General features: G+C 38.7%; 1 protein-coding gene across 1 annotated transcript; it reads left to right on the top strand.

Moving 5' to 3' along the window:
• The first annotated feature begins 5,791 nt into the window (after positions 1–5,791).
• On the top strand, positions 5,792–12,459 carry C1GALT1 (core 1 synthase, glycoprotein-N-acetylgalactosamine 3-beta-galactosyltransferase 1). The gene is made up of 4 exons (XM_081344862.1): positions 5,792–5,955; positions 7,988–8,213; positions 8,896–9,563; positions 10,047–12,459. Exons 2-4 carry the CDS (start codon positions 7,991–7,993, stop codon positions 10,257–10,259), a joined length of 1,104 nt encoding a protein of 367 aa, XP_081200988.1. The 5' UTR covers positions 5,792–5,955; positions 7,988–7,990; the 3' UTR covers positions 10,260–12,459.
• Positions 12,460–13,102: the final 643 nt, after the last annotated feature.

Here is a 13,102-nt window from a genome sequence, read left to right as displayed (position 1 = left end):
AGACCTCACGTCAGTATGCGAGGAATATGCGGATGTTTTTGATTCAACCCTAGGAACATACACAGGCCCACCTATCTCATTTAAGCTAGATCCCAACGTAGTTCCAATCAGGGTTAAGCCTTGTAGGGTCCCCTTTGCCTTAAAACATAAAATTGATTCTGAAATCGATAAGCTTGTAGAACAGGGCGTGTTACAGCCTGTTGATAGTGGGGAGTGGGAAATTCCTATAGTCACTCCACTTAAAGCCAACAGGGAAATTTGCATTTGTGCTGACTATAAATGCACTCTAAATAAAGCCCTCAAGCAACACGCTTACCCGGTCCCAGTGGTCAACCATATTTTAGCCTCCTTGCAAGGGGGTACTATTTTTGCTAAACTTGATTTAGCACAGGCCTACCAGCAATTGCCAGTTGATGAGGCCACAGCCACGGCTCAAATGATCATGACTCACAGGGGGGCTTTCAAAGTTAAATGCTTACAGTTTGGAGTCAGTGTTTCAACGTGTATTTTTCAAGGAATCATGGAGTGTACACTCAAGGGTATTCAGGGCGTCTGCCCTTATTTTGATGATGTTCTTATTGCAGGGGAATCCCCAGAAGTGTTGGCCAGTAGGTTCAGGGCTGTCTTGCATAGGCTTCACAAAGCAGGCCTCAAATTAAAAAAGAACAAGTGTAGTATTGGGGTGTCTTCAACAGAATTCCTGGGTTTCCGAATTGATGCTAATGGCATTCACCCCGCTGATTCTAAAGTGAAGGCCATTAAAATGGCTCCTAGGCCCAAATCAAAAGGAGAGCTACAAGCATTCTTGGGCCTCCTAAACTTCTATCACACATTTCTACCTCATAAGGCCACAATAGCAGAGCCCCTCCACAGGCTTCTAGATAGGATAGCTCCATGGAAATGGACTAACTTAAATGAAAAAAGTTTCCACTATTGTCAGAAAAGTCCACTGTACCTCACTACAAAGAGTCTAAACCTGTATGTCTTGCATGTGATGCATCTCCCTATGGTGTGGGGGCAGTTTTAAGTCTCATAGAAAAAAATGGGAAACAGGTTCCTATAGCATTTTACTCAAGGACATTGTCCTATGCTGAGCGCAACTATACTCAGATTGACAAAGAGGCCCTAGCCATTGTTGCTGGAATAAAAAAATTCCATGACTATTTATACGGCAGGGATTTCACAGTCTACACTGACCGCAAACCTCTGTTGGGACTTTTCACAACAGACAAAAAAAACCCACATACTATCTCCAAGATTGCTAAGATGGTCTATTTTCCTATCTGCATACAATTTTAAATTAATTCACAAACTGGGCAAGGAAATGGGCCATGCTGATGGCCTCAGAAGACTACCACTGACATTAATGGATCCAGATCCGGCTCCAACTACTACAATATTGTCCATACAGGACATACCTGAATTTCCCCTCCATGCAGGAACATTGCTGCTGAAACTGCCACAGATAAAATACTTCGTAGAGTGTTGTCATGGGTATACACGGGCTGGTTGGATAAAAGTCCAGGCTCAGAATTTCAGAGCTATTTTGTCAGGAGGCATGAGTTATCTACCCATAAAGGGTGCATTTTATGGGGAAAGAGAGTCATAATTCCTACTTCCCTAAGAGACAGGGTTTTACAATCATTACATGAAAGCCATCCAGGCATTGTCAGAATAAAAGCTTTAGCTAGAAGCTACCTCTGGTGTCCTGGCCTTGATAAGGACATTGAGGCTCAAGTCCATGGTTGTTATACATGCCAGCAATCTAGGCCTGAAATGCCACAGGCTCCAGTTCACAGGTGGGAGGAAATGCACACTCCCTGGACTAGGGTTCACATAGACTACGCTGGGTCCTTTCAGGGACAGCTCTTCCTTATAGTAGTGGATAGCCACTCAAAATGTCTGGAAGTAATTCCAGTTCCTAACATGACTACTGCTAGGACCATCCAGGTGCTGAGAAAACTCTTTGCACACATGGGTTGCCAGATGTCTTAGTTTCAGACAATGGGGCCCAATTCACTGCTGCTGAATTGCAGGCTTTCCTCAGAGCTAATCTCATCAGACATGCAACATCTGCGCCTTTTCATCCATCTACTAATGGTCAAGCTGAACGCATGGTGAGGACAATGAAGGAAGCAGTCAAGTGCATTGTCACAGGTGACTGGCATCACAGATTGGCAGATTTTTTACTCTGCCAGCATTCTACGCCCTGCACTGCTACAGGCAAAAGTCCTGCAGAACTATGTTGGGGGAGGCGTTTGATCACTAAATTGGACAGGTTGTATCCAGATAGAGTGGCGGCAGAAGCCTCTCGACCAAAACCCCTGAGGGTGCTGCACATGGGCGATTGGGTTTGGGCCAGGAACTATGGTCATGGGAATCTGTGGATTTCTGGTCAAATTACCAAGGCATCCGGACTCCTATCTTATGAAGTGGGGTTGAATGGAGGGCGAGTTGTCAGATGACAAATTGATCAGCTCAGGAAACGGTTTCCAGAATGGCCACTAAGTGAGACTGCATCATAAGTCCCTCCTAAGGTCCTCAAACTTGCGACCAAGCCAGTCCTCACATGGACTATCAGGACTTTTCCTTCTTAACTGAGGTGGAACCAGAGGGAGAACTGGGGAGCCCTGGAATGCAACATGTATCCCCTGAAGGAGCAAGCCAACCGAACTTCAGCAACCACTGTGCCTACACTGCCGAACAGTCTGACTCTGGGGTGGGCCAACCTGGCAAGGCCAGCCAGAGTGCATCGAATCCCCTTGACTCAGGAGCACAAAGGGACACAAGTCTACCCAGCCCACTGGGTAAGCTGGTAGACCACAAAGTGATGGGAACTCCAAGACGTTCCTCTAGGGCACACAAGCCTCCTTCATATCTTGCAGATTACGTTGTAAAATAAAGAACTATATATTGTTGTAATTCCTGTTTGCCACTATACTACAGAAACTAGTGCTATGATGTAACTGTCTGAAAGTGCCGTCTTTGAAGCCTATTCATTCAGACGTTGTAACCTACATTGTTTTTTTATTATTATTATCACTTTTACTTTAGTGTGTTTGGATAGTGAGTCTTGACAATTGTTGAGACTAATTGGTGTTATTATGGTCTGTTCTAAGAGGGGAGGGGTGTTATGTACTGGACTCTTGAGAAATATCACATGGGTTGCTAGAGCAGCTAATGCCTCTCCAGCAACCCAGACTCCAAGTCTCTTGTGCTACAATTGGCTATCTCCAGGTGGCAATCATTGATTCAAACCTATTGGCTGCCACCTAGGGGCTAGACTATATATTGCAGCTAGTTGCAGCCATTTCCCCAGTACAGTTTCTGCACGAAATAAACTATGAATTACGCGTCTTCATTCTTGCGCCAAAGAATCCGCTATTTAACAAAGACCATGTGATCCCCAGGAAGCATCCTAATTTTTATCATGTGACCATGTAGATGCTGGAACAATTGTAACTGTAAAAAACAGTCATAAATCACTTTTTTCAGGACTGTTGTATCTTTGAATGGTCACTAAATAAGTGGTTGTAAATCAAGGACTACCTGTAATATCTGTTTCTATTTCAGATACGATGTACATAAAAAACAGAAGGAAATGCTTTTAAAAATGCAGTATATGAATGATTAAGTCAGACATTTTGCTGGACATGATTGTAATTTTATCATAAGGATACAATCATTTCCCCAAGTTATTGATCAACTGAGTAAACTTTCAGCTTGCCTATTCCCTATATTTTCAACACACTACTCCTTCTGCTTTCAAGGAAGTTTACTTCCTAGTAATTATTTTAGGCATATAGTTTAAAAATATTTTTCCAGAAATCAAGAATACCTCAGAGCTTTTTCTGTGTTTTTTAAATGCTGTTTGATGGAAAAATACAGCAGATATAGTTCTATTCTGTACAAGTATAAATACATGTACAGATTAAGTGAAGCCTGGCTTAATACCAGTAACTGTCAGAGGGATCTTGGAGCCCTAGTGGACAATCAGTTAAATATGAGACAGCAGTGTGCAGCAACAGCCAAAAAAGCCCATGCAATCCCAAATTGCATTAACAGACTAATTGAATAAGGATCACGTGAGGTACTAGTATCACTCTATAAAGCTTTAATAAGGCCACACCTACAATACTGCATCCAGTTTTGGTCACCACACTATAAAAAATGTTGAGACTCTATAGAGAAGAGCAACAAAGATGATTGGGGCCTGGAGGCTAAAACATATGAAGAGCAGTTGCAAGAACTTGGCATGGTTAGTCCAGTGAAGAGAAGGATGGGGTGACATGATATTTGATGGGTTGTCACAGAGAGGAAGGGGACAACCTTTTTTCCAAAGCAAAAGAGGGCCAGACAAGAAACAATGGATGGAAACTGATCAAGGAGATTCAACCTAGAAATAAAGAGAAATTTTCTGACAGTGATTGTAACCAATGAAACAGCCTGCCTTCAAAAGTAGTGGGTGCTTCCTAACTGGAGGTTTACAAGAAGAGACTGGACAGCCACTTGTTAGAAATGGTAAGTTTCCTGTTTTGGACTAGATCCAGGGGTAGGCAACCTCGGCTCTTTTATGACTCATAGACTTCAACTCCCAGAATTCCTGAGCCAGCATAGCTGGCTCAGGAATTCTGGGAGTTGAAGTCCATGAGTCATAAAAGAGCCGAGGTTGCCTATCCCTGGACTAGATGGACCAAACTCCAACTCTGTTGCTCTGTATTCTATTTAAAAAGGAAATAGTGAAACTCTATTTTTCAGGGCTGAGACATCTTTTACATACTGGTCTCCCCTGTCTCCCAAGATCATTCCTACCGTATTATACTAATGACAAGGTTTAGCTATTTTTAAGAAAGAGAGCCTGGCCTTTTAAGCCATACCTAATCATATTTTCTTGGAGAAAAATGAAAGACAAATCTGAAAGGGGTCAAATCTTTAAGGAATTCATAAGGATTTTTTTAAAAAAATGCTTATATTGATAATTTTGCTTTACAAAAGAAAAGAGTAAAAGTAAGAAAATAATTAAATTAAATCTAAAGGACAACTTTCTGAAATTAAGAGCTGTTCTTCTTAATACATATAATCACTTCTACTCTTGCCCCATACTGGGCACAGTAAAACAATCCATGTTGGTTTAAAACAAAAATACTATATGTCAATTTCTGGCCACTATTAACAAAAGTACTTTAAGTAACACCAGCTGCCTGCAATTAGTGCAGGTTCGCATCCCACCAGGCTCAAGGTTGACTCAGCCTTCCATCCTTCCGAGGTAGGTAAAGTGAGGACCCAGATTGTTGGGGGCAATTAAGCTGACTTTGTAATAATGCCGCTTGGGGTGTGTGTGAAAGCCCTAATAAGCAGGCATATACATAGAATGAAGGCTACTGCTAAGCTTGTAAGCCGTCCTGAGTCTTCGGAGAAGGGTGGGATATAAATGGAATTAAAATAAATAAATAAAAATAAAATATTTTTAGTGACAGCATATGCAAGCCTGTTTTCTCTTTGGTTTGGTGTAAAGGCTCCCTGAACACAGACGCGAAAGTGGGACCGCTTCTGAGTCACCCACAAGGGCAGCCTTCCTGGCCGCTATTTCCCTGCTTCGGACGTCGCTCTTCCGCCCTCAAGCGGCCATGGCATTCCCCCTCCCTATCATCAGGTAGGCGGGAAGAAGCGCAACTCCGCCCCGTTTCCACAGCTTCAGCGCTTGGGCTCTATCCGCGAGCGAATGAGACGCTGGGAGGAGCAGGAGGGGCGGAGCTCGGCTCGGGTTCCCTCTTTTTCTCCGGCCGGAGACCTGCAGTCTGGGTAGTTGCGGTTTGGCAGCCTGCTCGTAAGGTTGCTGGGGGAGAAGAGCGGTGACAGCGGTCTTTGCATGGTCTCTTCTCTTCCCGGAGCACTCCTCAGCGGAGTTCTCGGCCTTCCGCGCTGTTCTCCTGGAAGAGGCTGTTAAGAATTAAGGTAAGAGGAGAGGCAGAAATGTGGTGGTGGGCCTGGCGAGAGAGCGAAGGGCGAGGCGCTGCCTGTTTGGCAAGATAAAAAAGTGACGAGGCGCGTAAGATACGGTCCTTTAGAGTGGGGTGGAAAGAAAAACGCCGCGTGGAGTACAAAGGGCTGAAATCTTGTTTGAGACGCATTTGGCAACAAGGATATTGAAATGAAAGCCATCGTTGTAATTTCAGTGGGGCCGCGCTTCAGTCTTTGAGTTTTCCGGGAGTGTTTTATCACAATTCTATCGTCCCAATCAATGGCGAATGTTTTATTTTGTTACTGTCAAGGGAATATTTGGGGTCCCAATTTGAGCGGGAGTTGCGCAACAACAAATCAGAATGAAATCTAGACACGCTCTTTGGAAAGGAAAAGGTTTATTCGAGAACGTAAAGACAACCCCCAAAGGTAAGCTACAAATGGGGATATAGAGACCAGGTACTTTTATAGGGAAAGTGGTTTTTGGGAAGACGTGTAGGGTGACTGTGTAACTCCAGTGTGGAAAGGATTTTAATTAGCTTTTCTCCTATTTACAGACTTCTTTTTTCTGACAGTATGGGTTAAGTTTGGGCAACTCATTTGTGGGTTCAAGGAAGAATGTGTAAAGGATTTACCTGTTGGCTCTGATTTGTGCAGGTTAATTAGTTTAGTCTGGTCATTAATTACAAGAGGAAGAAGTGGATTAGTGATCTTTGTAAAGTGATATTCTACTCCCCCTCCCTCCCTCCTCCTCCTCCAGCCAATTTTACTTTCATATAAGACAGACCTAAAAAATGGGTTCAAGATTGCTAAATTCAAATGTTGCTCTTTCTTGCAGTAGCTTTTCATCTTTGAATAACAGGAATGGGCCTAATTGTGCCATAAATTCCATATTTCCCCGACCAGTTTGGTCAGGATGTGCCAACTAAATGGTAAACATTGTAGTTTAATACATCTAAATTTGCTCTGATTGATGTGTTTGGGTTCATCTACCTATTAAGCCTGGTGTTATTAATTATCACTGTGGCTATATTAACATGAGATTAAGGATGGCAGTTGTATCGTGTGTACCAATGCTTGCAGAGCAAGAGGATCCAAATGATCATATTTTTCTACACCTTGTCCACTCATGGTTTCATGCAGGAAGCAAAGGAGTTAATCTGCCAACAGTCGCAATGATGGATATGTTAAATTTGTAGCTTGCAGTACTAAAAATATTGCAAACTTTCCTTCCAGGGTATATCCCACACTGAAAGATATTTTTAAAAGTTCACTCATATAGAAAATGAGAGGAAAGGGAGTTTTTAAGAACCAGGAAGAGACACAAATTATTCCATACCTGCAGTGGATATTTGCCAAGCTGAAATGAAAAAAAATGCTTCCTGGAGTGATAGCGATAGAAAAAAAGAATAGCTGTATTTTGCTTCCATTATATTCCGTACAAGATGCTGCACCTGGAATGACATGAGCAAAGGACCCTTATAAGTTTCAATAAAAGAAATATCCTTAAATGTTTTGTATCTGGTTTAGGTGGCAAGTGGTTCTGTGCAATTATCTGAACATTATGTTAAATGCGGAGGTATAAATATATGCAATTGATTTATGCCTTTCTGTTGCTGTTCTCTTTAGTTGTAGGAGACAAAAGCTATATATACTTTTTAAATCCATTAGTGCCTTTGTAATGAAATACCTTTAAAATGTTTTTTAATCTATTTTGCATTCAGGGTTCATCTCTTTCCCAATAAGATCATAAACTTATAGGAATTTTCTCTTGCATGCATTCACACATGCACACACACAAACATTGTATCCTTTGTTTCAGAGTCTAAATTCATTTTGTTTATTTATTTATTTATTATTTATTCATTTGTTTGGAAGAGGGCAATCCAGCCCTCCTTTCTCCCTTGCTGTCGCTAAGGACATATAGTCCTGATTAATGATTATTCAATTTCATTGCTGAATGTCTTTTTTCTGTGTTCATTTATGTGTAACTTAAAATAAAATAATGGTTCCTCTCTTCCCTCAGGAAATGGCATCTCCAAAATCCCTAGTGAATATTCTGACCTTCACTTTTGGATCTGCAATTGGTTTTCTCCTATGTTACTTACTGTTTAACTTAAGATTAGACGAACAAATCAAGGTTGAGCCTCACATTCTTCATAATGATCCTCATGGCCATCATTCAGATAATGATGAAAACAATAACCTGAAAGGACAAATGAATTTCAATGCTGACGCCGGGCAACATAAAGGTATTTATATATCTGGAGCAGTTTTTTTATTTTTCTACATCATAAGTACCATGTTTACTTGAAAGATTGTAAATAAAATTTAAAAATATTGTTTATGGTGATATTTTAAATGCTGCACTCTCAAGAAAAGAGCTGATCTAAGTGATCAGTTAAGGAGCACCCATTCGGCAACTGTTTGAAGTTGCGATGTCGTTGAATGAGTGGTACATATGACTGGTCTTTGAAGTTCTAGCTGTTGCATTGCCTCTGTAGTCACATGATTGTGATGGTTTCCAGTGTCCCACAATCACAAGATTATCCTTTGTGAGTTCCCTTGCCAGCATCCCACAAGCAGAATCAGTGGGAAAGCTGGCAGGAAAGGTCACAAGTTACTCCTGTAAGTGGTTTCCACTGACTTTTCTTCAGAAAAATATACTACAGGATCTCATATTCTGTAGTGTATACCCACCTGCAGCCCCCTTTCCTGCAGTCCATAGTTCAGGCATACCTGCTTCCTTTTGTGCAATGCTGCAGCATCTCTCCCCATCTGGTCAAACTTATGCTGAACTGCACTAACCCATTTCCCACTTCGCTGTATTCCTGTGGTGCCATACCACTCCATCCCTTGCCTCTCAGAATTGTGTATATTACTGATTTTTGTGAAGGTTAAATTTAATAACATATGTCTTCATACCTTCCACAGATGAAAATAAAAATGTTGCTGAAGACTTGTACCAGAAGGTAAGAATACTTTGTTGGGTGATGACAGGCCCCCAAAATCTGGAAACAAAAGCCAAACATGTCAAAGCTACTTGGGCCCAGCATTGCAACAAAATCCTATTCATGAGCTCTGAGGAAAACAAGAACTTTCCAACAGTGGGATTAGAGACCAAAGAAGGCAGGGATCACTTATACTGGAAAACTATTAAAGCTTTCCAGTATGTACACGAACATTATTTTGATGAAGCAGATTGGTTCATGAAGGCAGATGATGACACCTATGTTGCACTGGACAACTTGAGATGGCTCCTTTCAAAATACAATCCTGAAAAGCCCATTTATTTTGGGCGAAGATTTAAGCCTTTTGTAAAACAGGGCTATATGAGTGGTGGGGCAGGATATGTGCTTAGCAAAGAAGCTCTGAAAAGGTTTGTGGATGCCTTCAAAAATAAAAAATGTACTCATAGCTCTTCCATTGAAGACTTAGCATTAGGCAAGTGTATGGAGAGCATTAATGTTGAAGCTGGAGATTCTCGGGATACAAGCGGCAAGGAAACCTTCCACCCATTTGTGCCAGAACATCATTTAATCAAAGGATACCTTCCCAAAAATTTTTGGTACTGGAATTACAACTATTACCCTGCTGTAGAGGTATGTTTTATTATTGGGGGTGATTATAAAGATTAACATGACTTATTAAAAATCTTTTAACTTTGTTGAACTTCTGTAATTGCTTTTTTGCATCAGATGCAGGATCCATATAGTCTCCTGACGTGTTGGATATTACCATGATCTCAGGCATAAATTTTACTATTTCACAACAGATGTTTTCAGAATGGGAGATATCTGAGCTTTATGTGTGGAAACTCAGTAACATTAAATTTAATATTTCCTACTTTTAAAATATACTAGGGAGCATCCATATATGGAAGAGATTGAAATATTTCAATTTCCCTGATGTGAATCCACTACACTGTTATGAAGCAGCTGTATACAATTCATATTCAGAGACCAAATACAGAACAAATACTCTCAGAACCATCATGATTGAAGTTAGAGTCATCTGATCTACATTTAATTAACAACTGTTTTCTTTTTGCCTTTTGATTTTGTTTTTTCTTTTTCTTTTTGTAGGGCCCTGGTTGCTGTTCTGATCTAGCAGTTTCTTTTCACTATGTAGATGCTACTACTATGTATCATTTGGAATATTTGATTTATCATCTCCGTCCTTATGGTTATCAGTTCAGATATAATCCTGATCTCCCAGAAAAACAGAATTTAAGTGAGAGCACAAAAGGTGGTATGAACATCAAAGCTGAAGAAAATCCTCTGAAAGCTTCTAAATAAGGAGCCTTATTCAGCTAAAAATGGCAACATGAGTTTCCTAAGCATATTTCCAAAGTGTTCTTTTGTATCCTTTTCTAATATGTGGTACACTTTTTCATGTGCCAAGGGACTGCATGCAGTACCACTTTCAATCTTCAATTGAAACAAATACTTTTGTTCCTGTTCACACATGGACCTTCAACATTGCCATCCATTTTGTTAGGATTTGAATGTGTTCTTCCCGTTATGTAACTAAAATTTCACTTTATTTCCTTTATTGAACCGGAAAATGAAGACATTCATGAAGTCAGCTGAAAAAACTGGCCGGATCGAAATTGGTTGAAAGAGTCCAAATTTAAATAAGATTTTATTAACAGCTTGAACACTTTAATCTCATTTTTTGTATCACAGCCTAATTGTATAGGTAGCCGAAAGTGAAGTAAATATTGTATGTAGATATGTGTAAATAGAACAATTGTTGTCTAAACGAAAGGAAATATTTCTTGAGATTACTGTTTTTAATTTCTTTTGTTTTGTTCTTTTGAGTTTTCTCTGAAAAGAGAATTCAACAGGACACAAGTATTCATAGAAAGTAGGTAGAAATATACATGTTCAAATTTAATTCTAGATATTAGCTTCATAGAGAATATTAACTAATGTTCTAGATTTAGTATCTAGCTTCTAGTTTGCTTTTAGAGTTACATATATTAAGATTCACTAATATTTTGGTTACAACTATTGACAACTTTTTCATTCTTGATTTGTTTCTCAACATACCAATCAGTTGGGAATTAGGGATATGTAAATGTTTTGAGCTTCAAATACACAATAATACATTGCGCCTGGAAGCAATGGATGTCCCATTGACCAATCAAACAGTATATTGAAATTGAAATATTTTACACACCAATATTGACTGTGGACTGTGGGAGAGTTTCTGCTATAAATATATATACTTTACTTTTCATCATAGTAAGAATTGCATTTTTACTAAAAAAAAACAACCCTTAAATGTTGATTCATTATATCGGAAATAGTTTCTAAATCAAGAAACTTCCAGCAGCATAATTGTTTCCAACAGTTCAAATTCAAATACGATTTTTAAAATGTTCAACACTTTGGTCTGTTTTTTTGAATGCTTTACAAATGGTGTCCAAAGCAGAGGTATAAATATCATTAATGTAGTTCTGTAAATATATTTCAATACTTGAAATGAATGTTGTCGAGACCACATAAAATTTTATTTCTTCCAATTGCGGTTTTGGTATTCTGTTCCTTTTTGAGGTTCCTCATGTTCCAGAGGACAGAAGCACTTATACTGTGCTTCCCCTGGAAATCAGAAACAATAGGGTTAGATGCTTTTTAGTTAATCCTCACTAACATTTTATTACACTGTTCACAATTTTATACATCAATATTTACTATGAATTGTGCCAAAAAAATTTTTAGTATGAATACGTATTTTTCCTTTTTTTCATCATTTTGCTCACAACTATTTTCACTTTTTATTCAAAAGAACCCCTTCAATTTATTTGATTATTTTTATTGGAAATTGGTATTTTGCAACAAAATTAACTTTCTAAATCAAAGAGACCCTTCATCCCATGAAGTCAGCTGACAAAACCCCCAGCATCTTATTTGGCTCCAACACTTCAGATTTAAATACAGTTTTTTTCAATGCTTCAACAATTTGATCTTTTTCTTTTGTCTCCCATCTTGCATACCTAAAAAACGATTATCTGAAGCAGAGGTGTAAATAGAATTCCTTTAGTTCTGTAAATATATTTCAGTTCTTGAAATGATTGTTGTCTAGACCTTATAAAATTTTATTTCTTCCGATTACGATTTTGGTATACTGTTGTTTTTTGAGGTTCCTCTGGAATTCATATTCCGGAGGATCTAAGAAGTTCTCATAGGATGCTTCCCCTGGAAATCAGAATCCAGAGGACATAAGAAGTATTCATAGGAATTAGGTAGAAATAAACATGTCCAGGTTTAATTCTATATATTCCGAACTGGACTTGTTTATATAAGAACGTTAAGTAATGTTTCTGACTATTTCTTTTAGCTGTTTCTACTTTTAATTTTGGGTTCGATGCTTTTTAGTTAATCCTCACTAACCTTTTATTAAATTTTGACAATTTTACACATCAATATTTACTATGAATTGTGGCAGAACTTTTTTTAGTATGAATCTATATTTTCTTCTTGTTTTTGTCATTTTTGTTGTCAAGACGACCTAAATTTTATTTCTTCAGATTACTGTTTCGATTTTCTGTTGCTTTTTGACATTCCTCTGGAATTCATGTTACAGAGGATCTAAGAAGTTCTGATAGGATGCTTCCCCTGGAAATCAGAATCCAGAGGACATAAGAAGTATTCACAGGAATTAGGTAGAAATAAACATGTCCAGGTTTAATTCTATATATTCCGAACTGGACGTTTATATAAGAATGTTAACTATTGTTTCTGACTATTTCTTTTAGCTGTTTCTATTTTTAATTTTCGGTTAGATGCTTTTTAGTTAATCCTCACATTTTATTACACTTTTGACAATTTTATACGTCAATATTTACTATGAATTGTGGCAGAATTTTTTTTAGTATGAATCTATATTTTCTTCTTGTTTTTGCCATTTTTTTCAAAACTCTTCATTTTTCCTCAAAACAATCCCTTCAATTTATTTGATTATTTTCATTGGAAATTGGTATTTGGCAACAAAATTAACTTTCTAAATCAAAGAGACCCTTTATCCAATGAGGTCAGCTGACAAAAACCCCAGCATCTTATTTGGTTTCAACACTTCAGATTTAAATACTGTTTTTTTCAATGCTTCAACATTTTGGTCTTTTTTTGGTCTCCCA

This window comes from Vipera berus (genome assembly GCF_964194415.1).
Source record: "Vipera berus genome assembly, chromosome: Z".
In the NCBI taxonomy this organism is placed as follows: Eukaryota; Metazoa; Chordata; class Lepidosauria; order Squamata; family Viperidae; genus Vipera; species Vipera berus.
This window is presented reverse-complemented; position numbering and strand designations above follow the sequence as displayed.

Bases quoted from the DNA above. Each gene is read 5' to 3' on its own strand.
- C1GALT1 (XM_081344862.1), top strand. From the start codon at position 7,991: ATGGCATCTCCAAAATCCCTAGTGAATATTCTGACCTTCACTTTTGGA. The intron at 8,214-8,895 runs GTATTTATATAT...TACCTTCCACAG, and splicing joins TGACGCCGGGCAACATAAAG to ATGAAAATAAAAATGTTGCT. The intron at 9,564-10,046 runs GTATGTTTTATT...TTCTTTTTGTAG, and splicing joins ACTATTACCCTGCTGTAGAG to GGCCCTGGTTGCTGTTCTGA.